At 47.7% G+C, this 27,310-nt stretch overlaps 1 protein-coding gene across 3 annotated transcripts in view; it reads left to right on the forward strand.

Moving 5' to 3' along the window:
* The window catches only part of Ranbp10 (RAN binding protein 10), a 61,657-nt gene that overhangs the window by 27,896 nt on the left and 6,451 nt on the right, over positions 1-27,310 (forward strand). For 2 of the 3 annotated variants that reach the window (XM_059264112.1, XM_059264113.1), the window contains 4 exons: positions 15,392-15,559; positions 20,632-20,654; positions 22,765-22,949; positions 26,023-26,135. In XM_059264112.1, coding sequence (XP_059120095.1) covers positions 15,392-15,559; positions 20,632-20,654; positions 22,765-22,949; positions 26,023-26,135 — 489 coding nt within the window. The other variant, XM_059264114.1, reaches the window with a different exon arrangement.

Raw genomic sequence — 27,310 nt, forward strand, 5'->3', positions numbered from 1 at the left:
GCCTACCTTAGCCTCTTGAGTTCTCTGAGTCCTGGGATGATAGGATGATAGATGTGTGTTTCCATTGCCGAGCAGAACTAATGGTGTCCTGTTTGCTTAGTGGTTGGTCCTATTCCCTCCCTTCCTTCCTTCCTTCCCTCCTTCCTTCCCCCTCCCTCCCTCTCTCTCCCTCTTCCTCCCTCTTTCCCTTCCTCCCTCCCTCCAAAACAAGGTTTCTCTGTGTGGCTCTGGCTGTCCTGGAATTCGCTCTTGTAGCCCAGGCTGGCCTTGAACTCACAGGGATCCGCCTGCCTCTGCCCCAGAGTGCTGGGATTAAAGGCATGTGCCACCACTGCCCAGTTTTGTCTCATTCTTTACTGGAGTTTGAAACCTATTTTTACTCCAAATTATTTTATTAATTTATTTATTGTATGTTTGTCCATTTTGTTTTTTGAGACATGTAGCTCAAGATGACCACAAAATTGCTATGTGGCTGAGGTTGACTTTGAATTCCTGGTCCTCCTGCCTCTACTTTCCATGGCACGGTGATGGTGGTCTCCTCCTCCTTCTCTTCCTTTCTTCTTTAATAAGCAGCTGGGGACTACAGGATTGCTTTGTATAAGCAAGATGTTACCAGATTAGTTCACCCTAACTCCATGTAGAGGAAAGAGGACAGAGGAATTGAAGCTGGGGCTCTTGGGCAGTAAGAACTTTAAGAACTCTGCTGGTCAGGGAACTGTAAGAAGTGGTAGATTATGGTTTACAAAAAGACTCTTTTCTCACCCTAAGATATTAACTGGACACATTTAGTCATAAGCGGAATGGGGCCTGAGGATGTAGCTGAGTAATGGTTGTAGGTTTGGTCCCCAGTACTGCCCGTCTCCTAAAGTAGGCAGTTATGTTTTAAATGTGTGTATATTGAGATAACGGAATATATCTGGTTTGGTTGAGAAGACTCTTGCTAGGTCATTGGGAGAGGTTCCTTATTTTGATGGCTGTTTATGTAGATTACTTTTTGGGGGGTTGGTGGTGATGGGAATTGAACTCAGGGTCTTGCACTTGGAAACTCTCTACCACTTGACCTGTACCACTCACCCTGTATAGATTATTTTCTATTTGCAAGTTTAGAAAAACTTAGGTGGGCTGGGTGGTGTTGGCACATGCCTTTAATCCCAGCAGGCAGAGGCAGGTGGGTCTCTGAGTTTGAGGCCAACCTGGTCTACAAAGCTGGTTTCAGGACAGCCAGGGCTACCCAGAGAAACTCTGTCTTGAAAAATCAAAAACAAGGAGAGAGAGAGAGAGAGAGAGAGAGAGAGAGAGAGAGAGAGAGAGAGAGAAGAATGAAAGAAAGAAAACATAAAAGGAAAAGCTTAGGTGGGCAGGGGACATGGGTGAGTTGGTAAAGTGCCTGCTACACAAGCTTGAAGATCTCAGTTTGGATCTTCAGAACCCACATAAAAGCTGGGGGTGGTAGCACACATATGTAACCCCAGTGCTGTGTTGTGTGTGTATGTATAAACTGGCAGATCCCTGAAGTGCACAGACCAGCCAACCTAGCTGAGTCAATGAACTTAAGGTTCAGCAGGAGACCCTGTCTCAAAATATGTGACTGAGTGACTGAGGGAAGACATCCACTGTTGACCTCTGCCCACTACCCGATGTGCATATATACACCTGTATGCAGGTACACCCACAATGACAAGTACATACCTCCCTTCTTCCAGTACACCATACCCATAAAAGAAAACAAAACAAAAAAAACGTAGGAGTCAGTACATTTGAGAGGAAGCTGTTTTGTTTTGTGTTCAGGGCTGTTTGACTGGGTGAGGAATCAAAGCATGTTGGGTTTGTTAAGTATGGGGTTTGTCCTCAGCATGTGGTAAAGGCCTTTTGTGCTCTTGTTTGCAGGTCACCTGGAGATGGGTGTGTGGATTATGCTCAATACAGAGGGAGGACTAGGAAGTGGGGCTTAGTCACTCCTCTCTGGGGAGCCGTGGATATCCAGGTACCAGTTGGGAGTCACAGGAAAGTACAAGAACTCATCGAAGGCTGTATGTGCTGGCACACATCGGTCAGGAAGCTGAAGCAGGAGGCTTGTGAGTTCTCAGCCAGCTTAGGCTATATAGTAAAATGTTCTTCAAATTACAAACAAATAGCCCCGCATGATGGCTCTTGAGTTTATCCTAGCACAGATAGGTGGATCTGTGAGGTCGAAGCTAGCCTGCTCTGGGGCTATGTAAGTGAAACCCTGTTTTAGATAAGCAAGAAAAACCTTCAGCAGGGATAAGAACTGTGATATGATGGATGCCCTGAGCCTCTGGCTGGTTGTGGGAGTGAAGTGCCCTCCCTTCTTGTGTCCTGGCAACTTGCCTGGAATTGCTGGGTGGGGTCCAGTGTCAGGCTGCTGCTTCAGCATTTATAAGTGGTGGCAGGCAATACTCTTTCATCCTAAAAGAAGCCACTGGAATGAAAAGGATCACCCTTGATCCTGGGCCAAGGAGGCCCTGGGGTTAGACCCTGCGGGCTGGCCTTTCCAGCATTGCAGAGAAACTTGCCAGGGCAGGTCCCATCATCTGTTGGAGGTCTGTCTCCTCTGGACCAGGCTTTGGATGTGAACAATAATATTAGCAGCTCTACCCTGGCTTCTGGGGAAGTATCACCAGACAGGTCTCTTTTTTCCATGGGAAACTTGGAAAGCTGTCCTCTGGTCCCATCAGAACATCAAGAGAACAGACTCTTTTGTGGCCCCCAGGCACTTTGCTCTTGGAGCTGTGGATAACCAAATGCCCTTGTGTTTTAGGCTCTCTCTGTGCTGGATGCTTTACAGGGAGCTTCTAATTCATTATAACCGTGAGGCCCTAATAGTGCATTGTGTGGGTGCTCTGTGACAGGACTGAGTCTAGCCTGAAGGTAAATAGACAGTCTCTCCCCCTGTGAAATTTGCCCAGTAGGGAAGAAACATGTGTGTAGAAGCCTGCATTGGGCACTTTACATTTGGTAGGTTCCTTGACGGGACTGCTTAGAGTGTGATGAAAGTGTACTAGAGACAGGCCTTCTGAGGTAGCGGCATTCGGGCTGGAAGTTAAAGGATGAGGAGTCAGGCCAGGAGTGGTGATGGTAAGTGGTGAGGGAAGCTCAGCTGGGGAATAAAGTGTTAGTAGAATAAAGATCCTGATGGAGATGGTGTAAGAGCTGAGTTGTAAGGGACTGGGTGAGGCCAATGGGACTGGGCTATAATGGTGACGGGGTCCAGTAAGGAATGTGGATGTCTTGGGTGTTTTGAGGAAACCGTAATACAGCTTGGAAGGATGGGTACAAGGAGACCAGTTAGAACCTGTCTCAGTGGCCCAGAACTTCATGAAGTGACCTGGACAAGATTGATGAGGAGAAAATGGGATGGCTGACTAGCTCTTTGAGAAGTGATTGAACGGGACTTAGTGATTTAGAGGAGTGGACAGTTGGTCTGCAAGCTGTTAGCAAGTCTTCAGAGAGTTACTGACCATCGCTTTTAAAAATCTTTCACCAAGGCTGGAGTGGGGCTCAGAGGTTAAGAGCACTGGCTGTTCTTCCAGAGGTCCTGAGTTCAATTCCCAGCAACAGCCATCTATAATGAAACCCGGTGCCCTCTTCCAGCCTGCAGGGATGCAGGCAGAACACTATATGCATAATAAATAAATAAATAAATAAATAAATAAATAAATAGATAAATATTTAAAAAAAATCTTTCACTAAGCTTGGAGAAGTAGCTCAGGTGGTAGAGTGTTTGTTTGCCCAGCCTGCCAAATGTTTGATCCCTAGCACTGCAGAAACCCATGGGATATGGTGATGCATACATATAATCCCAGCGCTCTGGGAGCTAGAGGCCAGACAAAGCAGAAATCCAAAGTTATCTTGGCTATATAGTGAATTTTGAGGCACCCTGTGCGATGTAATTAATTAATTGATTGATTTTTATTTTATTTTATTTTTTTAAGACAGGGTTTCTCTTTGTAACCTAGGCTATCTTGGAACTCATGCTCTGTAGACCAGGCTGGTCTTGAACTCAGAGATCCGCCTGCCTCTCCCTCTGGAGTACTGGGATTTAAGGTGTGCACTACCACTGCCTGGCACATTTAAAAAAGAAAAATGCTTTTATTAATTAAAAAATGGCTGTTTTGATACTGCATCTCAGTGACATTAGAAACAGGCTGAGAGCCTGAGTGAAGCAGCTCTTGTCAAAGTCAGAGGGAGATGTTAATTTATGAAGCCCAGGTCTGATCTGCCCTTGACTCCTCCCACTGCTTCTCTGAACCTTGGAAGAGCTGATTGTGAGGAAGGGGTGTTGCAAGGGTGATGGACATCATTTCCTTATGATCTAGTGAGTGAGTGAAACCAGCCGGAACCAATAAGGGACTGACAGGAGCGTTCTCTCCTTTCCTTCTCTACCCTGGACTCCTCATTTCTCTGGTCCCTTTGGATCGACTGTCTTATATGAGGTACAGTAGCTGAGTGAGGGGCCTGCAGAGGTGGTGGCAGCAGTATTGGTCTTCCTTAAGAGGACTCTTGTGGCCCTCGAGTAGTTGGTTGGGCTTGGCCAGGTCCCGAAAAGGCAGTGTGAGGGCAGCCAGGGGAAATCCAACTCACTGCACTGATTCAACTTCACTTTTAAGCAAATCATTCCTCTAGAAACCTCTGTTCTTTTCTTAAGACTGGGCAGAGCCGGGCAGTGGTGGCGCACGCCTTTAATCCCAGCACTCAGGAGGCAGAGCCAGGCGGATCTCTGTGAGTTCGAGGCCAGCATAGGCTACAGAGTGAGTTCCAGGACAGGCGCAAAGCTACACAGAGAAACCAGAAAACAAAAACAAGAAAAACAAAAAACCAAAACTGGGCAGAAAGTGGACCTGCTTTCTCCAAATGGAAGTTTTCTCGCAAGGACCAGGTCCTCATGTGCTTCCTGCCTCTGCTGACAGCCCTCGAGTGACCTGTAGGCTCTCTGCTGACCTCGTCTCGTGCTTCTGCTGCTTTCTCCATTTTGTCCTTGCTTCGTCCATGGCCGCCTTACTGCCTTCTTCATCTTAGACCTCTGCTTTCCACTGTGTACATGGTGCCCCTGTTGCTTTGGGCCTCTGATTCTTCTGCTGACAGGACAGTTTCTTGTCTGCCTCTTCTTCAGATGCCTCTGCACCCTGCATGTACTGCACACCCTCATGGCTATGGGGCACCTCAGACATGCTGCTGACATCCCACGTCTGCCTTGCTCTGCAAAGGCCCTTCCTCTTGACCCCTAGTGCAGTCTGCTTGGTCCCTTCACTCTCACCATCTCTCTGATGTCGTTGTCACCATGCCTTGTGTGACTAACATTTATCATGTCCTTATTGTGAGATCTTTAGGACTTAGACTACATTGTATTTTTTTAACAGGGTCTCACTGTGTATCCCTGGCTGTCCTGGAACTCACTGTAGACCAGGCTGGCCTTGGGTTACAGAGATCCACCTGCCTCTGCCTCCTGAGTCCTAGGATCAAAGCGGTGTGGCACTGCACCTGGTTGTGGAGTGCATCTTTTAATTATGACTCATCCAGAGTGTGTACAGGGCCTTGCCCAATGGCTTTGGGTTGAAATTGTTCTTGTGCTTTGCTGTGCTTTGCCTCAACATGATGAACTTCGGTAAGTCACCTGTGGTTTTGGAACGAGTTTTGCATCAGGTCCTCGTGACCTGAGGCCAGCCTTCAGCTTGGATGAGCCTTAAGCACAGTGGCACTGAGTGTGATGGGCTCTTCCACCTTGTACTTAGGGGGCTCAGAGTCATTGACTCAAAGCTGGCTCACATGTGGTCATGTAGGAAAGGAAATCTTACATTAATTGATGGTGTGTATTTGTTGTGTATGTGTGAGGGCACGAGTGTGTGGTGCATGGAAGTCACAGGACAACCTGCAATGGTCAGTTCTCTTCTTCTACCCTGCCATGTCCTGGGGATCGAATTCAAGTTACCAGGTTTGATAGCAAAGCACCTTTACCTACTGAGACATCTTGTCAGCCTGAAAAATCTTGAGGGCTGTGTGGTTGACTTGTTTGTTTGTTTGTTTGTTTTCGAGACAGGGTTTCTCTGTATAGCTTTGGAGCCTGTCCTAGAACTTGTTCTGTAGATCAAACTGGCATCGAACTCACAGAGATGCACCTGCCTCTGCCTCCTAAGTGCACCACCACCGCCTGGCAATGTGTGGTTGACTTGTGAAACTGTGTGGCTCAGTGGCTAAGGCCATGGGTTGGGAAGCCACATTCTTTGTTTGTATTTGCATTCTTGCAGCTTGGTTGCCTAGAATGATTACTTAATTGCTTGGTTCTTTAGTTCCTCCATCTGTAAAATGGAAGGGATATATTAACATAAATATCTAGGGTGGTAGTTATAAGAATTAAAGATTAATTCTTCTTCAGGGAGGAACTAAGATAGGATCTCACAATAAATCCCCAGATGGCCTCAAACTGAATCTTCCTGCCTTAGCATCCCAAATGGTGCTATTGCAGGTGTTTATCACCACATCCTGAAGAATGAGTTTATTTCTGTAAAATACTAAGAGGTCTACCTGACACAAAAAAAGGGGTGCAGGAGAAGTATAGCTATTGTAAAGGTAAATTTCCTCTTCCTGAAAAAAGGGAGCATCTGTGCATTTAAAGTTCTCCTGTGTTTGTATATAGATTGGAGTTAGCTTTCATTGAAACTGTACTTTTTGAAGCTGGGCATAGTGGCCCATGCATTTAATCCCAGCATTCGGGAGATAGAAGCAGGTGGATCTCTGTGAGCTTGAGGCACCCTGATATACACAGTGAGATCTAGGACAGCTAGGACTACCAAAGAAAGAAAAGAAAAAAAAGAAAAAGAAAGGAAATTGCACTTTTCCCTCAAGTGCTAGTTTTCTGTATTTGAATGTAAACTGTCCTAGCAGGAGTGGTATTATGGAAGGCTGAGACCATGGTCAGGATGTTGATGCTACTAATGTGTTCTTGTAGGTTACTGGCTCAGTGGAGCATCTTTGCCTTCCAGGGTGTTGGGGCAGAGGGATGGCACTGTGGGACTGATGGGTGAGGATGATAACAGGAACACCTCCCCCATGAGGCTGTGCTGCTCAGTTTCTTGACAGCATGTGGGAGTGTCTTAGTTTGCAATGTCAGGAGTTTCTGTTGGAAGATGTGGAAGTTTTGTTTATCTTTTGCAAGGTGTTCTTTGGTCTCCTTAAGTGTGAAACCAAGGAACAGGTGTGGTTCCAAAATAAGAATGTTGGAACCCTGGGCTAAATGACTCAGAGGCAAGGCTGAGTGATCTATTGACAGGTGAGTGTAGCTGCCTGCTGCCCCACCCTTGCGCTGGAGAACTAACAGGAAAGGGCAGGGATCCCTAGATTGAGGAAGCTGGATGAAAAAAGCAGGATTGTTGATGGAGACCAGGGGTTTTGGGGCTTCTTCCATGCTTGGTCTTTGAGAGGTTGGGGGATAGAGAACTGTTGCTTCTGTGCCCCGCACCTCAGCTGGAGCCAGAGAAACTCACGCTGTGTCGAAAGGAGACCCATCTGTAACAAGCTAGGTTTCTGGCATGGTCCCACTTGCCTTTTCTATAGTAAGATGGCTGTTCCCACGGTGTTGCATATATTACCTTGATTGCTACAACCCCTCCGCAGAGAATACAGACCCACTGAGCCCTATTTTCCCTAATTGTTGGAAAGGAATCTCTGGAAGGATTATGGTTAGGGATTGAGAGGATGTCTCCTGGAGCAGCTGTTTGCCCAGGCCTGGGCTGGGAACTGAGATGGGGGAGGGCCCAGGGTGGAACAGTCAGTCGGCTTTGTCTCCACAGGATGGTGGAAAGTAACTGAGCACCTCTCCTCCTCCTAGAGTGCACCTTACTGTGAGTGGGCTCAGCAGGATGTCCCCAGCAGGACAGCTGCCTCTACTAGCTGGGCTAATAGCTCATCTGTCACATCTGCACAAGTGAGCCACTGAGAGCAGACTTCAGGGGTCTGTGCCAGGTTCATGTGAGAGGGTGAATAAAAAACAGGATGTTCAGTATCCTTCCTCCCTACCTTCCTAAGGGTGCAGCTCAAGCAGTGGGAAGGGTCTGAAGTAAATGCTAGTTGCAGATGGTGATATGTAGCAGACATTTTAGATATGGCTGGCATGTAGGTGGGTTTCTCATAGTCTGGAAATGCTGCTGTGTGTACCTGCCAAAAAGGAATTATTCTTTCCTACTTCATGTAAGCGGGATCCTTGTTGCTCATTAGTTGACGAGCACCCACCAGGTCTTTTGTTCAGCCATGGTCTCTCTGGAACATCTTTCCTCTCAGGAGCTAGTGATTCACAGGGTTTGCCACGTGGTGCTCAAGCCCTCTTTGAGGGAAACTGTGCTTCTCTCCACCTCTCTGAGGTGACCATCAGGGCCTCACTAAGTTTTTGGGTGCTCTTCCTTCTCACTACAGTGGAATCCCTGGGCACAGAACTGGGAGTCATACTTCCCCTGTTCGTATTGTAGTCCTGTACATGCCTCCTAAGCCATTGCTAGCTGAGACTGTTGCTCGAATTCCTAAATGGTCTTATAAAAAGGCTTTAGTTCCTGTCTCTTCACACCTTATATACCTTTCTCCGCCCAGCCGTATCACTTCCTTTTTAGTGCTGGGATTAAAGGTGTGTGCCACCACTGCCTGGCTCTGTTTTGTCTCCTAGGCTGAGTCAATCTCATGTAGTCCAGGGTGGCCTTGAACTCAGAGAGATCCAGATAGATCTCTGCCTCCCAAGTGCTAGGATTAAAAGTGTATGCCACCACTGCCTGGCTTCTGTGTTTAATTTAGTGGCTTGTTCTGTTCTCTGGTCTTCAGGCAAGCTTTATTTGATACACAATCTATTACCACATGAGACTGCTGGAGAAAAGAAGCTAATTGGTCGTTACCCGGTAGTTCAGTTCTATAGGGCATTTCAAGGCAGTCCTGCCTGTAAAAGGCATCAGTTAGGAAATTCTCTGAAGCCACTGAGCCGCTGCCCAGGACCAGGGCTATGAGAGAGAGGTTGGGGCTTAAAAGCCTGGTACTGCCTGACCCATTGTGGCCTTTCTTTCTGTCTCTCCTCTATCTGAGATGTCCTTGGAAAGTATCCTGAGTGGGAGTGATGAAGACGCCCAGAAGCCTTGGAGCTCTGGCAGCAGGTGCTACGGGCCAGTTCAGAATACAGGTGGTTTGGCATTGGATACCAGAGGCGGGGAATGGGTCAGAAATCCTGATGGTTCATGTGGTGGTGTGTGGTCCCCAAGGGAGGAGCATGGTTCAGGTGAGAGCCTCCACCTCTCATTTCCCTGCAGTTATGCTCAAGTCTCGGAGTGCCTGGTCCTGTGGCCCAGGTGAATTCCAAGGGCGACTGCCCTCCCCCACAGGACATGTGTGTTAGACAGCACATCAGTGCTGCTCGGCAGCCTTTTGAAGGCTGCTCAGTTAGACCTGGAAACTCTTACTACTGGACATTGGGGTTCGTTGTAGTATTCTCCTCTTTCATATATCCGTTTTTAGTCTCTATAAACGGAGGGTCACTTTGAGTTCTAGACTTGTGCTATAGAGTGAAAAGCTGTCTAAACAACAAATGTATTTTTCAGGCTGAGCACAGAGTACACTTGTAATTCCAGCTGCTTAGGAAGCCAAGGCAGGAGCATCAAGAGTTCAAGATCAGCCTAGGCAACATAGCAAGTCTTCATCTTAAAAAAAAAAAGAGAGAGAGAGAGAAAGATACTATATTTTTTTCAGGGCAAGTTGGGACCTTTGAGATAAGGGATCTTATGACAGTGAAAGGTCCAGTTCTAAAATTTGGGTTTGTTAGCCTTTGAAAACAGATTCTCCAGTATGCTATGATGAGGCTGGAGCCACATCAGGCTAGAGCAGAGTGAGGACCGGTTGCTGCTCCAACCCTCACAACCAGTGCTATATAGAGAGAGCTGTGTCAAAAGACTGGTGTCTGGGCCACCTTTGGGGAAGCCTTTTGTTCATATTTACCTACACCTCTTAGGATTTGGGGATGCAGGCAAGGTCCGGCTTCTTTCTGCTTTACCTACACATCATCCACCCATTAACACTCCCCAGAGCTTTGAAAGAAGCCTGTGGGAAATGAGCAGAAGCCAGACTCAGCCTTAGAGTCTGGGAGTTGAGGCCATAAACCCCCATTGTACAGAACAGTGCCATCCCTATTCCTTAACATGGTTCAGTGTCTGACAAACTCAGCTTTCCCAGGGACTCGGGTGTAGAAAAATAACTCACCCAGGTTAGGTAGATACCATTTGAGCCTAGACCTAGCCAGACCTAGCTAGACCCTCATGGACATTTTTAGGTCTTTCCTCAACACCAAGGATGATGACATAAACAAGATTTATTTCTTCCTTCCATTTTTAAAAATAAATTATTTTTATTTTCTGTGCACTGGTGTCTCATCTGTCTGTGTGTCTTTGTGAGAGAACTGGAGTTACAGACGGTTGTGAGCTGCCATGTGGGTGCTGGGAATTGAAGTGGGTCCTCTGCAAGAGCAGCCAGTGCTCTTACCTGCCCAGCCATCTCTCCAGTCCTACAATCTCCCTTTTTATGTAGGTGCTGACTATATCCTTCCTTGCCCTACCCATGGCTTCTAGTTGACTCCCAGGCCCTTTTCAGTGGGGGGTCCAGGAGCCTGTGGGAAGGCATACCTTACCCAGGGTCAGTAGCTACTTGCAGAGTTTTTGTTTGTTTTGTTTTTTTCTCTCCCTCTTGAACATGGTTTCCATGCAGAGCCCCCATGAAGATTCTGCCCCCTTTGTTACTGTTTCCCTTTCTTCTCTCAGCTACCAGAGGTTCGAGGGTGCCATGGCCCAAGATTCCCAAAGTTTAGATTAATGGCCGTGGGAGTGGTGTGACTGCAGAGTGCTGTCTGTGATGGATGTGTTCTCTGTCACCTCACAGCATCTACTGAGTGGAAACAAACCTCTCCTGCTCCCCCGTTAGTCATTGTTGATCTGTTGCCCACCGTGGTTCTGTCAGGTTTTTAAAGATAGGGTTATAGAGAAAGTACGTCTGCCGCACCTCTGAATGGAATGTCTCAGCACTGGTGACTACCCTTTTGGGCAGCCCTACTGTTGATGTCCCACATAACACTTGGCCCTTTTGGGCAGCCCTACTGTTGATGTCCCACATAACACTTGGCAGTCTTCTTAGTAGCCTGAGGCTTAGGAAACCCCCTGGCCAGCCCGCCCACCCAGCACATTCCTTTCCACAACAGGCCCTGAGGGTGCAATTCTGAGAGCCACTGGCCATGGCTCTTGAATGCTGTGTACTTTATAAGGGCTGTGGACAACGAGGAACAGAGTGGGCCTGGGTCTTCTGCTAGGGGACCTGTCAAGCTCTTTGTTGAGAGAGGTGGATGGTGACCCTAGCTTGCCACTGCAGGGCAAAAGGGAGCTAGAAGTCGAGAGCACCCAGGTGTGATTACTAAGCTAGTGTTCAAGGTGGTAGGAGGAAGGAACCTTACTAGAAACATTTCCTGTGGATCGTACCTAAGGCACAGTCCTACTGAATTATGCCATCCCTGAAAGAAATTCACTGAGTGAACTCGGGAGCTGAGTGGAAGAGTTGGGATTCCGACTCAAACACTGAGGCGGTAAGATTTCAACCCGAGAGTTTGAGATCAGCCAGGGCAACATCGTGAGACCCCGACCGAAGTAAAATCAAATCCTCTGACCCCAAAGTCCATTCTTGAGTGGGATGTGGGAAAAGAAATGGTTTGAAGGCCCAGGCTCAGGCTAGCTTTGTGGGTAAGGCATAGGCTGGCCCCTTTGTATGGGCAGCGTTGGACTGGGACCTAGTGGGCCCAGCCTAGGCCCTCTTCCAGGGTTTTGACCTAATACGCTGATGATGTGGTTTGGCAGCAGAGTCTTCTCCACTGTCAGTTACTTTAAGACTAAAGCCCTTGGTGTGTTCTGGTGGATGGCCATGGCATGGGTGGGCTCCCACAGCAAGCATGCTGGAGTCCTGGCACTCCCACAGAGAATCTCTCACCTCTGGGATATCCCATGCATGGTTTCTGGGGATGCCAAGACAATGAACCACTTCCTCAGCCACCCTGTACTTATGTGTTTGGTCTTCCCGTTTTGATGATGAGTCAGGGGAAATGGGTGGTACTGGGATTCCTAAACTGTACACATGGAGCCTCCTGAGCTGAATGTAGCTTGCCCTCCCTTTGTGTTACTGGCATCTGATAATACCTGATGTGTGGCAGGGCACCCTGACATTGGCTTTTCTGTTAGGGTGCCCATGTGATCAGTTCCCTTTGAGAGCAGCAACACCTGATTTCTTTGGAGAAGGAGGAATGGTGAGTTGGGTGGCATTCTGTTGGAGTGTTGTCCCTATTTTCACAGCCCCAGCCCATCTTTCTGAATCAGACCTAATTGCACGGGATTCCCTGCAGAGCCTGACCCATACAGTAGTGCCCACCAGCCCTCTATGACCCTTGTGTCCTGCTGTCCTTTGAAGCAGCTGTCTCTAGTCTTTGTTTTGTTTTGCGGTGCTAGGTATCAACCCCAGAAGGGTTTCAAGCATGTTAGGCAATCAGTCTACACTGACCTTCATGTCTGTGGTCTTGTAGTGGGAATGGCAAATCTCATTACCAGACACATACCGACTTTATACCAGACTCACCCAGAGAAGGATGAATGTGCATGCTGTTGGCTTCAGGGCACGAGTGGCAAAGAGTGTCCTAGTCTTAAGGAGAGGGTGCTGGGTAGGAGGGGGCTTACTTAGGCATGACTTCTGGTCCCCTAAATAGGAAGGGGACTTAGCACCACCATAGATGACTCTCAAGCTTCTAGGGACATTGCATCCTCTGCCTTGTTTCGTAGATGAGGAATGGAGAACCAGACGAATGAATCTGGTTGCTGGAGCAGAGTCATGTCTGCCACCTGACTGGGTCTCTTTCCAAAGTGCAAAAACAGCTTCATTGATAGTCTCTATATGTGGAGCCTCATGTGTGCCGGACAGATACTCTACCACTGACTCTACCCTCAGTCCTATTAAACATTCTTTGAGCACCTACACGAACCAGATGTTCGGTTGTGTGGACGGAAGGATGCTCAGTAAGGTTACTTTACTCAGACAACTTCGATTGCATTAAGGAGGAGAACCTGTCTCTGACCACCTTGACCCACTGACCTCTGGAAGGGCAAACAGGTGCCAGGTCTCAGGCACAGGTGTTCCTCGAGGCTCTCTCTATCTTTCGTCTCTGCTCCCTGCTTACTAGCTTTAGGCTCCTAAACTGACCTTCTCTATGAGGTTAGAATAATGGCTGGGAGGGATTTTGAGAGCTGCTGTCCTCCTAACTGCCTGTGGGAATTTGTTTTGCTCCGATGAACTAATTGTATTCTGCTCAGTGTGTGAGTGTTTGCCTGGATATGTGCTGTCTGTGTGGCACCTGCATGCAGTGCCCGGAGAGGGGCACTGGATCTCACTGCAACTGGAACCAGAGAGCACTGTGAGCTACCATGTGGGTGCTGACAATTGAACCCAGGTCCTCTGGAAGAGTGGCCAGTGCTCTTAACCACTGAGCCATCTCTCCAGTCTCTACCAGGTATTTCTTTCTTGTTTACTTACATGTCATCAGTCTTCTCTGTTCCTTCCACATTCCACATCACCCCTTGCAAACTCCCAGGAGTAGACTTTTGTTAATTATTCAGTGGCAGAGGGGATGGCACCTTGCCCTTTCCGGAAAGGAAAGTCCCGTGCTGTCTCTGAACCATCCTGCTGCTGCAGCTGCTATTCCCGAGGAAATACATAACATTCTGGGGTTTAAAAATATCTTATTTATAGTCAGGTGGTGGTGGCGGCACATGCCTTTAATCCCAGCACTCAGGGAGGCAGAGGCAGGTGGTTTTCTGTGAGTTTGAGGCCAGCCTGGTTACAGAGCAAGTTCCAGGACAGCCGGAGCTATACAGAGAAACCCTGTCTCAAAAACAAAACAAAACAAAAAAAAAACTTATTTATTTTTATTTTATGTATATGAGTGTTTCCCTACATGTGTATGTGTATCATGTGTACAGTGCCAGAAGAGGGGAAAAGATCCTTGGAACTTGAGTTATAGCAATTGTGAGCTGCTTTGTGGGTGCTGGGAACCAAACCTGGGTCCTCTGCAAGAGCAACAAGTTATCTCAAACGCTGAGCCATCCCCCCAGCCCCCCCCTTTTTTATTGTTGTTGTTGTTGTTATTTGAGACAGTGTTTCACTGTGTAGCCAGCCCTGGCTGGCCTAGAACTCTTAAATAGACCTGGCAGGCCTAGAATTCAGAGATCCACCTGCCTTTCTGCCTCTGAAGTGCTGGGATTAAAGGCCTGTACCACTACACTTGGCAACATTCTGTTGTCTTGGTGGTAACACAGCTGTATATACATTTGCTGAAATTAATTTGAATTGTACTGCTAAGATGGAAGAGGAGCCAGGAGTATAATCAGTATCATAATATGCTTAGTACAGGGGAGACCTCAGGTTCAATGGCCATCACACAAAAAGAAAAAAATACAAAGGAAGGATTTTGTCAGGTGAGGTTGAAGCAGTGGAATCTTAAGTTTGAGACTAGCATAGACAGTTTAGACCCTGACTTAAAATACAATATAAATTAATCCCAGCACTCAGGAGGCAGAGCCAGATGGTTCTCTGGGAGTTCGAGGCCAGCCTGGTCTACAGAGCGAGTTCTAGGACAGCCAGGGCTGTTACATAGAGAAACTCTGTCTCAACAAAACAAAACAAACAAACAAAACAAAACAAAACAAAAAAAACCAACAAAAACTAAATAAATAAATACATAGAAATAAAATGTAGAAAAAGAATTACTAGAGCTAAATGTTGAAATGCCTGCCTAGCATTTCTAAGAACCTTAGTTCAATCTCTAGTTTCACCAAAAAGAAAAGACTAAATTATTCCCAGTTAAAACACTTATACATATTTTTAACAGCTGAGCATGCTGGTACTCTCCTGGAATCCTAGCACTTGGGAAATGGAGGCAGGAAGATCAGAAGTTCAAGACTAGCTTCAGCTACAAAGTGAGTTTGAGGCTATGGTGGACTTCATTAGATACTGTCTGAAAAACAAAAACAGTGTAACAACCCACCAGGATAGACTTCTTAAGTTCTAGCCTCCTTCATGAGGCTTCCCCTTTTGCATTTGTTTTCTAGTGAGTCCTTTCCAGGTTTTGGTTCCTGCCTCAGCTCCTCAGAGGTGATGATCTGGTAGACTCTGTCAGAATGCGTGTGCAGCTCAGCAAGACCGTGCCCATAGGCAGCTCTGTGAAAAACCGTACTCCTGAGTGCTGGCTAAGGTGGAGCCTGGGAGTATAGCTGAGGCCTTCAGAGCCTTCTGTCAAGAACATTATTCTCAGCTGTTGCTGCTCTCTTCCCCACAGGTTGGGACAAACATTCCTATGGTTACCATGGCGATGATGGGCATTCCTTCTGCTCCTCGGGAACGGGTCAGCCCTACGGTCCCACATTCACCACAGGGGATGTGATCGGCTGTTGTGTCAACCTCATCAATGGCACCTGCTTCTACACCAAGAATGGCCATAGCCTTGGTAGGTGCATAGGAGACCTCGGAGGGTCTGGCCTGTGGAGCTACTTTGGTTGATGAGAAACTCAAAGGCAGGCCTTGAAGTCAAAGTAGTATCATGGAGCCTCTGTACAGCTCTGGGGAACTGCAGTCATTTCTAGCCATTGGAGCCCTTTCAGGTGAATGGAAGGCAACAGGGCATGCCCATTGTTAACCCGTCCCTTCAGCAGCATTATTGGATAAGCCCAGGGTGGTTGCTGAGAGGGGAACAGTGTTCTGGTCATGATCCTGTCTTGTCTTGTCTGTTGTACCTGATGGAGAAAAAGTTTGAGGACCCTAAGTTTAGTTATCAGTGGTTATGGTTTAGATCAGGGTCTGCATGTCTATACCGTGGCCCAGCCTTGGCCAGTTCTTCTGATAGTGGGTACTGAAAGTAATGGGGAGGGCTGCCAGGCAGAAGGTAAAGAGACAGGAACGAGTAAAGTAGGGCGGAACTCTGGCCCGTCCATGGTTAACATGAAGCAGCATTGACAGAGAATTGGAAGGATGGGCTGGAGAAAGGGCCAGGGGAAAAGGCAAGTATCCGGAGGTTAATCTCTAGTGATGGGTCTGAGAAATGGGAATGGAGGTCCAGCAGGATAGATGGGGTGGGTACACTTGCAAGAAGAGGAAGTTGAGGGAAGGAGCTGGACTAGTCGAGTGAAGGAATATAACAGTGGGAAAATTGGGGGTCTGATGCGCTCCTTGAAAGGAGCTGTTCTCTACATGTATAGAAACTCAACTTTAGAACTTGAGCTGGATGTGATGGTGAATGCCTGTAATTCCAGCACTAGAGGGATGGAGGCAGGAAGAGCAGAAGTTCAAGGCTGTCCTCAGCTGTACAAAGGGTTTGAGGCCAGTCTAGACTATAAGAGCACTCTACAAACAAAACTAGGTTTGGGGGACGAAAGAGAAAGAACATGCCAGATGTGACATATGCCTGAAATCTCAGCATTCAGGAACTGAGGCAAGATGGTTTCTATGAGCTAAAGGCCAGCCTGAGTTATGTAACTACTCAAGGTTGTCCTGTGACTTCCACACATGTGCTGTGGCATATGTGTGCCCCTATTCAAATGAATACATACATATACAAGATAAAGGGACTAGTAAATGGCCACACTGTCCCAACTTGGTCCTTACCTGCTGAGTTTGCCTGCCTTGCAAGGGCCTCTGCTCTGACCATACTCTGCTTCTCCCAAGAAGAGGACCTACAGCACCTTACTAACCAGGCCACCAAGCTTTGCAGAAATGGAAAGTGGGAGCCCTGGTTCTGCTGACTTTTGGGGCAGTAAATATCTGGCTACTGTTCCTACAACCTGTATGTGTAGGTGGAGTTTTCCTGTGCCAGCAGCTGCTCTCAACCACTCAGAGCCTTAATATTAATAATAAATGCTCGGCCAATAGCTCAGGCTTGTTACTAGCTAACTCTTACATTTTAAATTAACCCATATTTCTTATCTATACTTTACCGTGTGGCTTAGTACCTTTTCTCAGTACAGCATGTCCATCTTGCTTCTCTCAGTATCTGCTTGAGACTCCTGACTCCGCCCTTCTTCTTCCCAGCATTCTGAGTTTGGCTCTCCCACCTAACCTTATCCTGTTAAGCTATTGGCCAGTCAGCTTCTTTATTAAACCAATCATAGTGACATATATTCACACAGTGTAAAAGAATATTCCACATGAGTGGTTTTTCTAGGAGATGAGCCAGCCAGAATCAAGAGCCCTAAGAGAATTAGGTTTGCTATTGACTGGGGATGTGCAACTAGAGCCAACATTCTTCAGCCATTCTTCGTACACCACAGCCTAGAGCAAGCAGGAAAGGAAGATGGGTGATTGAGAACATGTCACAGAGGTAGAGCTTCCCCTGGTGCACATCTGGAGGAACTCTCCTGACCATCACCTAGTAGCAGTTGCTGGTGTCCCACTGGCAAGATCTCAGGAAGGTTCTTTGCTCCTCACTCTGCTTTCTGACTCCAGCTGTTTCCTCACTTTGGATTCATCTGCTGCCAGAATCCAAGGGCTCTTGTATGCTCTCATTGTGTGTCCTTTCACCTCCTGTCTATAGCCAGGCTCTGTCCTACCCCTTCATGTACTTGCCTTTCATATCCCTGTAGCTTGTCCATCTTGCTTACAGCATGGTGTCTGTTGGTGGATATAAGGTTGGGAGACTGCTGTGCTGTATCTATAGTACCTGTGTATTTAGTGCCTCCTTTGGGCCCTGTAGATGTGTGCTAGGACCACCAAAGGGCCTCAAACTCTTTGCTAGCTGGTCACCTCAGGCCATTTTTGGTATTTATCTGCCTAGTGAATTCTTTTTATGGACCCTGTGCAAAGACTTACTCTACGTGTTTAATTAAACTTGATGTGGTAGTACATTGCCTATTTTTTCTATCCTTTAAAAAAGCTTCTATGGTCTTATTTCTTAATATTTGATGTTAATTTCAAACTTCTGTTAACCCAAAGTATGATAAACAAGTATCATTTAATGAAGATATTCATTAACATATTAGAAGAGGAAAAAGCCAAGATTTGAGTTCTGCGTGTAGTTAAGCTTGCCTAGATAGACAGCAACCATTAAAAACCAGTTATGTGGTCTGGAGATGTAGTCCAGTGGTAGAGCATTTGCCTAGATTCTTCAAGATCCTAAGTTCAATCCTTAGTATCACAAAATAAGGCAAAATAAATACAAAAAAGCCAAAGAAAGAGGCAGTTAAGCTCCGTCTGGTTGCACAGACTGTGATCTCAACTTGTGGAGGCAGGGGCCTTGAAAGCGCAGGGCCAGCTAGGGCATCTTAATAAGAATCTGTCCTAAAATTAAAAAATGATACTTGCCTGGCCTAGTCAAGGCCCTGGCTTCCATCCTTAATACTGGGGGGAGAAAGAATCAGGTATGTTAGCTTGAAGCTCATGTTTTACCATCTGGTCCAGAAGTATATTTTTGAGACCTAACTGAAAATTAATAGGTCCTGTCTTTTACATTTTCTGGATCATGGAATTTCATGAAGTTTGAGTGATAGATGTTTGGTGAATCTTTCCATGTCATGTGCGATCTTATTATTAATATGCTTCAGCTCTAATCCCATCCACTTTAGGGAATTAGAATTACTATCCTACTTCTGGCCTGCCTGGTTCTTTTCTTCGTCATAGCACTCCAGCCCTGTGTTCCGTCATTCAGTATCTCTTGCTGTGTTCTGGGCACTTGGAGGGCCAGCTGGCGTATAGCTGTTTCCCCAGTCCTCTTATTGGACCTGGTTCCTCAGCAGCTATTTATAAGACAGTGGAGACAGAGGACTGATATCTGGTCCACAAGTGGTCTGTGTGCTTGTAGATTCTTCTTCATGTGGTCCTGTACTGTCCCATATGGTCTTCTGTTCTCAGCTTCAGGGACCCCAGACCCTGTTCGATCCAGGGTTCTTCTTATCAGCAAGTCTGGCTATCTTGTTTGCCTGGCTTTTCTTCCTGTGGGTCTACACAAATCTTACTATCATAGTGGCTTTGGTGAGGCTCACAGAGTCTCATCAGGGAGCAGTGTTTCCTCCCACAGTGCAGTAGAGATTAGTTCTTTTCCTTGTTGTCCTGAAAGCCCTTCGAGGACTTGTCTTTCCTGGTGCTGTTGGGAGGCAGAGTTGGGCAGGTCGAGTGGGTCAGCCTCTGTCCAGAGTGTGGCAGTTTTCTCACTGCATAGCCAGCCCACTGCAGCCAACTTGTACTAGACCTCGTGGTGTATGAAGCAGCTTTCATAGACTGTCTCATTTTTGTTTGCTTGTTTCTTTTTTTTCACTTGAGGTGAAGGGTTAGTATTACCCTTTCTTCAGATGGGCTAGAGCACTTTGGGTATCTTGCCACAGGTCACATGGCAGTAACTGAGAGCAAGAGTCCCCCTTTTAATGTCCTCTGAGCATCTTTCCGAGCCCGGGGAGTGAATAACATCTTAGATCTCCAAGATCTCCGAGGGCAGCTTAATGAGGGGCTTCTGGTGCTGTGACTCTGACCCTATATGTGAGGTTCACAAGTGGCCTTAGGCCAGTGGAGCATAATAAGGTTTTTGACTTTCACTCATTGAAGAGCAAAGTAGCTGTGCAAAGAATGTTTTATCTCTCTTTACCTTGGATTTTAGTCTGTGAACTAGTGTGAGAAATAATGTACACTTCCTAAGGCTGTCATCAGACTTCACTGTGCTGTTTGCCAAGTTTCTGTTTCCTTCTGGATGAGGGTTCAGAAAGTCCTTTGGGACCTTCAAGGAGTCAGTGGTTTGAATACCCCTAACGCCAAAAGCTGAGGAGTTCCAAGATGATGACGTGATGACAGACTATCCAAAAAAGCGCTCTGTGAGGTCTTGGAAGAGGCTTCCTTGGCTCTCACATTCTGATGCACTACTCTAAGGGTATTGCTCCGGTCTCCTGATAAGTTTAGGGTTGCATGACCTCCACCCTTACTGCAGCTCAAAAGTGAAGTCTCTAGAGATGCCTTTCCCACTGCTGCCAGGAGGGTTTGGAGACGCACAGGCCAGTGTCGGCCAGTGCTTGGATAATAAGGAACTTCCGAGGAGTTGGAACCAGATAAGCAGCAGCCACCCTCCCTGCCTGCTCTTCTCTGTCAGCCTGGACTGTTAGACTCAGACTAGGACTGTGTGCAGATCCACCACTACCAACATCTCAGTGACCAAAGCAAGGCCTTTAGCCTCTGGCGCTTCTTTTCCTTGCCTGTATATGGGAGAATGAACGGAACGCTTGGTCCAAGGAATTGACATGAGGAGTGGATCAGGTAATAGATGATACAGGGTAAGAGCACACAGGAGGTTTCTATGAAGACCTTTTAGATCAAAAGGCTTGAACAGCTTTAGATGACACATTACTAGGTAGAAAAACTATAGGCAATTAATTACCTAAGGTTCTGGTTTCCCTTTTGGTTGGATTATCCAGCAAGAGGAGGGCCAAGGCCTAAAACTACCAAGGCCTAGTACATGTTTGGCTACCATGTGCACCTCGAGTTGACAGAGGCATGGAGACCAAGGCATCCCTATCTGATGGCCTAATCACTGTCCTTTCCTCCCCGCAGGTATAGCCTTCACAGATCTCCCGGTAAGTACTACTAATGGGTCTTCCTGCTCCTGGGCTGCTGAGGGCTGCCTGGGGTGGGTGGTGGTACCTGCAAGTGCAGGGTGTGGAGTCTGGCCCTTTCCCCAAGCAGGGATGTGTGATGTGCTGCCAGCTTGAGGGTGCCAGTAGGGGTTACCTGCTGGCCGTCCTCTCTTCAGCAAGGCCTGGTCTTCCTCCACGTCTCTTAGCAGGTGACAGAAATTTGTGGCATTTTCTAAGGCAGTTGTGGTGGGTGGGGATAAGGGAATGGTGGTGGAATGAGGGTAACCCCATGGCACAGGCTGATCTGAATCCGATACCTGTGACTTCCAGCCAGTGAGCTGGGGTGTGGCATAAAGGGATTGCTCCTGAACTTTTAGGAACCAGGTCCTTATACAGGCCCATCAGAGATCCCTGAGGAAAGCCAGCACCCCTGGAAACTTTAGAATGCTTCCATTCAGGGTTCCCCGAAGCCTGGGAGATGAGTTGTAGAGGTTTTTCTCTTCTTAGAAAGGGATGGGGTTTCCTGTCAGCTTAGTTTGGGGCTCTGGGTCCCACCTTCTCGGTCCCATTACTTTACTGAGTGGTTCAGGCGTTGTCACATGCAGAGCCTTCACCCAAAATGTTGGGAGCCTGCATGGGTCTGTGTGCCCTGGCTGATTCTGAGAAGGACAAGTTTCTTGACTTTGGTGACTGCTTTAGGATCCTGGGTATCCCACTTTGCCCCGAGAAGTGTATTTGTGATCTGAGGGGCCTCTGAACCTTAACTGCAGTACCCACGGTCATGTTTGAAATTCCTGTCTATGTATCAGAATCTTTCTTCTACCTGGAGGCCCCACAAAGGGGCTGTTGTCCTAGGCAAAGGGAGCAGACTTAGAAGATTTCTGACTCTGGCTGGGGAAGCGTCTAGGTATGGAGACATGACATGAAGTGAACAGACGTGAGTGTGGACAGTGTGCTGTCACGTGCTGGAAAGACTGGGAAATGTCCCTGTGGGCTTTGCCTGCGGTGTAGAAGATGGAGGAGAAGAAGGGAAGTAGAGAGTCTGTGGGTTTAGACCTCATGGTGGGCTGAACCCCGTGTGCCCAGAAACATACGAAGTCCTTGTCAATGACCCGTCACCTGAGGGTGCAAGGTGAGAGGGCCAAGGGAGTCAGAGGTGGGGGGCACACCTGTAATCCTAGCATGTCGGAGGTGAAGGCAGCAGGGCAGTTCAAGGTCATCAATTACATAGTGAGTTTGAGGCCAAATGGGCTACATGAGACCCTATCCCCCCCCCCCCCCCCAGGGTTTCTCTGTGTAGCTTTGGAGCCTGTCCGGAATCTCACTTTGTAGACTAGACTGGCCTCGAACTCACAGAGATCAACCTGAGAGACCCTATCTTTAAAAAAAAAAAGTGGATAGGGGTTCCTGGGGAAATGGTGTCTAGTGGCATGGGGAGGAGGTGGGTGAAGCTTTGGGCATTGGCAGTAGGAGCCACAGGAGGCACTGAATGAGGACGTGACCTGACTAGAGCTGGTCCTGGAAGTGGGTAGTGTAGTATAAGCAGAGAGCTCCATACATCACTGGCCAGAAGGCCTCTGCTGAGTAAGCCTTTCACAGGAAGAGGAGCATCCCCTCTCTCCATTACCAGCTCTAGAAGCAACTCACCAAATCCTTCGGCTAGTCTCCTCTGTGTTCCTCATTTCCTATGTCACCCCATCCCCTCACGTACCTTTTCTTGGTGGCCAAGGCCATCCTTGGCCCTGCATCTCTTTCTGGGAGAAGCCATAGCCACCCTGTAGCACGTTTTTATTGGTATGTGTGTAGTGGTGTGCAGTCCTCTCTGCCACTGGGTACCTTGGCCAAAGGCCCTGGGGACACAGCGGCCTTTGATGCAGAACAGAAGACTTTCCATGCTGAGCCTTGCTTGCTTTTCTTTTTCTTCTCCCTTGAAGCTTTTGGTGTAGTTTTTCTGCTAGGGAGGTAGACAGAATGTGATTGATCCCTGCTGCCTCTGGCTTGCTACTCTCTTCTAGCCATAGGATTGGCTGGTGGGAATCATGGAAGTAAAGAGAAGCCCTGTAGCCCTGCTGCTCTCAGGGCCTTGACTGACATTCATTCTCCTCCTCAGGCCAACCTCTACCCCACCGTAGGCCTGCAGACTCCTGGGGAGATTGTGGATGCCAACTTTGGGCAGCAGCCCTTCCTGTTCGACATTGAGGACTATATGCGGGAATGGCGTGCCAAAGTCCAGGGCACTGTCCACGGCTTTCCCATCAGTGCCCGGCTTGGCGAGTGGCAGGCGGTGCTGCAGAAGTGAGTGTTGTCCCCTCTCCCCTAGGCCTCATGGTACTGTAGACCTATGCAGTCCTGCAGATGCTGCTAACAATTCCAGCTGCTGCTCCCCTCCCATCAGTGGCTGTCTCCCTCTTTGTACTTTGGAGCTAGTTAACCTTGCCTGGGACTGGAGAGAAGACTCAGTGGTTAAGAGCACACAGTGTACTCTTGTAGAAGACCTGAGTTCAGTTCCCAGCACCAGTGTCAAGTGGCTCACAACCACTTGTAACTTCAGTTCCAGGAGATCTGACATCTCCAGCCTCTCTCAGTTGCACAAACTGACACATACACTGAATACATACATATAATTAAAAATAATAACAGGTAAAAAAAACAAACCTTCCCCTCAGGCAGCTCACAAGGCTCCTGTGTGTAAGATCACCAGCACAGGGCAAGTGTGGTGCACGCCTTTAGTCCCAGCAGTCGGGAGGCAGAGGCAAGCAGATTTTTCAGTTTGAGGCCAGCCTGGGCTACAGAGCAAGTTCCAGGATAGCCAGGATTACGTAGAGAAGCCCTGTCTCAAAAAAACCATTAAAAATAAAATCTATATTGCCATACTTTGGCTTGAGATCACTTCCCAGGGTCAGCATCCAGCTAAGTATCCCTGTGTCCGTGGCAGAGCAATATCAGGAAGTCTTCCTTAGGATCAGCCTAGCAAGCTCCTTGGCTAGTTAATGTCTGAATTGTCTTGGAAGCCAGTGTTGCTGAGATCCAACAGGGGCCCAAGTTTGGGTCTTTATTTCACTAGCCAGCTGGGTGAAGCAGTGACCATTACTCATCCACCTGTTCGGAGGTGGATGTGAGCTTGGCTTCCAAGGGTAGGGAAGGGCTTGGCTTCTGCTAACCTTGATCATTGTTCTGCAAAGGCACCAGGGGGCCAGGGATAGGAGTGGGTTCTCATCCAGTCTCAGTTGGTCTCTAGCCCCCACCTCCCCACCTCCCCAAACACCCACCCTGGCCTTTCTTCTTAGTTCTCTTTCTCTTTCTCTTGTGGTACTGGAAATTGAACTGAGAGCTATGTGTATGCTAGGAAAGCACTGTCACAGAGCCACATCCCCAGTATTCAGCCTTCTTTTCTTGAGGGATTGACTAAGATAGACTTAAGGAAGGACTGAGATACAGGTAGGCAGACCTGGGAATAACAGCATAACTATCTCTGGTTTCTAGCCCAGCAGCTGAGAAGTGCTTCCTTGAAGGCCAGAGCAAAGCCATTCTCTACAATATACTTGCTGGTTGGGCAGGAGAAGAGACGGAGTTACTTTCAGGGTCGGGCACAGCACATGGATGTTTTGTTTATATGTATGTATCCATGGTGCCTGTATGTGTCCTATGCAGCATTTGCCAAGACCTGCGTATAATTTGTGTTCTGTTATTCACATAGCTTTATTTTATAAAATTGGAAATGGCTAGGTTATGTTAGAGATAGATTTGTCACAGCTTCATGTCTGACTGGCTTCCCCTGGTGAGACTCAAGTATTATCATTCTCCCCTTCTCTCCTCCCTCTGTGACAGCAGTAGAACCCAGGTCCTCATACATGCTAGGCAGCCACAGTACTGCTGACCTGAATCCCCAGCCCCTGTTTCTTTTGCTGGGATAGGTAACCCTTTTATAATAAAAAGAAATTTACATATATACAGGGCTAGAGAGATGGCTCAGAGGTTAAGAGCACTTGCTGCTCTTGTAGAGAACTGTGTTTGGTTCCCAGAATCCACATGACAGCTCACAACCATTTGTAACTCTAGTCGCACAGGATTTGATACTCTTCTGTATTCTGCAGGCACCAGGCATACACACAGTACATATACATACATGAAGGCAAACACTCAAATACATACAATAATAATAAAATAAATGCTTAAAATGACTTCCTTAGTGTCCTCTAAAGCAGTGTTTTTTGTTTTGTTTTTCAAGACAAGGTTTCTCTGTGTAGCCCTGCCTGTCTCGGAACTCACTCTGTAGACCAGGCTGGCCTGGAACTCAGAGATCCACCTGGCTCTGCCTCCCGAGTGCTGGGATTAAAGGCATGTGCCACCACTGCCCAGCTGTTTGTATTCTTATTTGTCACTTAAAACATAAGGAGACAAACAGCCAAAGCTGCACACAGCCTCAGAACATTTCCCATACATCTCCCATCCATGTGAGTCATAAGAGCTCATCTTTGTACATGTACACATATGCATACATATAGCACTGCTCAGCCAGCTTTAGGTGGGGTTAAATTGTTGTACATTATGCCCTTCCACAAAGATTGTGCTCCTGTTGGCCATGCCGTGCCTGTCTGTTCCCAGCAAAATCAGCCTGATATCATGAATTCTTGGGCGCCTGATACATGGCATGTCATGGAGTTAGTTTGGACCATAGATTAATCTCCTATTACTCTAGAGCAGTGACTCTCAACCTTCCTAATGCTGCGACTCTTAAGTACAGTTCCTCATGTTGCTACTTTATAACTACAAGTTTGCTACTGTTATGAATCACAATGTAAGTATCCGATATGCAGGATATCTGATGTGTGACCCCCAGAGGGGTTGAGAACTGCTGCTTGAGAGCCAGTGCTACCAGCTGGCAGGCTCAGGGGACAAGGATACTTCTGCCTAGTACAGGCAGCCCCGAGTACCACCCTGCCTTTCTCACTATTTGCTTAAGTTTAGTACTTCTGTCAAGTGTGGGTGTGCCGGGCAACCTCTGTATCCTGGCAACTGCCACACTGCCTGGCTAGCTGCCATTTTAGGCAGCCCTGAGGAAAGCTCATTGACCAGATCGGGACTTGCTGCAGTCTACTAGAAGGCAGCCATTTCTGTGAGATTGAGGGCAACATATCTCAGAGAGCTGTAGCCACTCCTGTGATCTGTGAGCACAGAGGTGACAGTCCCTCTCCTACCAACAGTATGAGTACTTGAGGGAAGTTTTCACTTTCTTCATCCACTTCCAGGTCACACCTCCAAGGTATATTTAGGGGAGTCCTCAGGGGTGCATATAGTCCGTCCCCCTTCAGTGCTCTATGGGAAATGTGGTTCTTGAGTGTTACCTTGAGCTCTTTTTTTTTTCTAGCATGGTCTCGTCTTACCTGGTGCATCATGGGTATTGTGCCACAGCCACAGCTTTTGCCCGAATGACTGAAACCACAATTCAGGAAGAACAGGCATCCATAAAGAACAGACAAAGTAAGGTTAAATTTTCTCTCCCTGTGGCTCCTTACCTGCCCCCGAATCAGTTAGCCTGTCAGAAGTCTAGTCCAACCCTGTCCTTAGCATCTTGGAGACCAGCTTGCGTGTTCAGTGCTTGCTCCTGTCCTCCATTCAAGATACAGCTGCCACATGGGCAGCCAGTGGCCCCAGAAGGTCTCAGAGCAGAGTCCCTAACGTAACACACTTGAAAGTCAGGTACAGGCCTGGTCCTGGCATGACAGAACTCTGTTCCTCCATGTTAGTTTCCTCTCCCTGCCCCCTGAACCCTAGGTTCTACTTGGCCTCCTATTCGTGACCTTCTAAAAGGAGTGTTTGCGTTTTACTACACCACCACCTTGTCTTTCCCATCACTTACTCAAGTTTAATAGTTCTGCTGGTTCTTGGCCAGAGAGAGGACTCGGTGCTCAGACTGGGTGAAGCTGATGCTCTCTGGCTGTTGTCATACTATCTCCCTGCTCCCTACCTCTGGCCCTACCCTTTGCAGACAACCTATTCTTTCTTGACCAAAGGCAGCTCTCCTGGTATTCTGTGTGTTTGGAACCCTTTCCTGGAAGGAGGGGTAGGATAGAGAACAGAACCCACAGAGTGTAAGATAGGAGGAGAGGAGAATGTGGGTGAGTGGATATATTTATGAATGTGCCTGTGAATGCCTACCTTTGTCTCTGAGCCCGTCATCTCCGCGTCTGTCTGTGTATGTGCATGTGTCTGGGTCTCCTAGAGAAGTTGTGCTCAACCAGACAGATGGAAAGGTATCCTATCCTAGACTTGGAGTCTACAAATGCGAGAGCTTCAGACCCAGAAGTCATTCACAGCAAGATGCATCAGGTCCTAGGGCAGGAGTGAGAAGGGAGTAGCAAGATGCTGATGGCCAGAGAAGTACCATCATCAGAGATGCCAGTGTGAGGTGGACTACCTCTTCTCCCAGTATGGAGCACACTGCAGCATCTACAAATTGTCAAGGTGTGGACCGTAGCCCAAGATCATGATCTCACAGCCAGGGTTCTCCTCACTAGCTAGCTCCCTGGCTTCTTGTGCCCTGCAGGAGCGGACTTACAGAACTTCACTACCTCTAGCCTGTGAGTTCTTGTTCTCCCCTCATATTCTTGAAGACTCCATGACAGCTGACCTAAAGCAGCCTCTGCTGTGGTCCT

This window comes from Peromyscus eremicus, chromosome 5 (assembly GCF_949786415.1).
Source record: "Peromyscus eremicus chromosome 5, PerEre_H2_v1, whole genome shotgun sequence".
Taxonomy (NCBI): Eukaryota; Metazoa; Chordata; class Mammalia; order Rodentia; family Cricetidae; genus Peromyscus; species Peromyscus eremicus.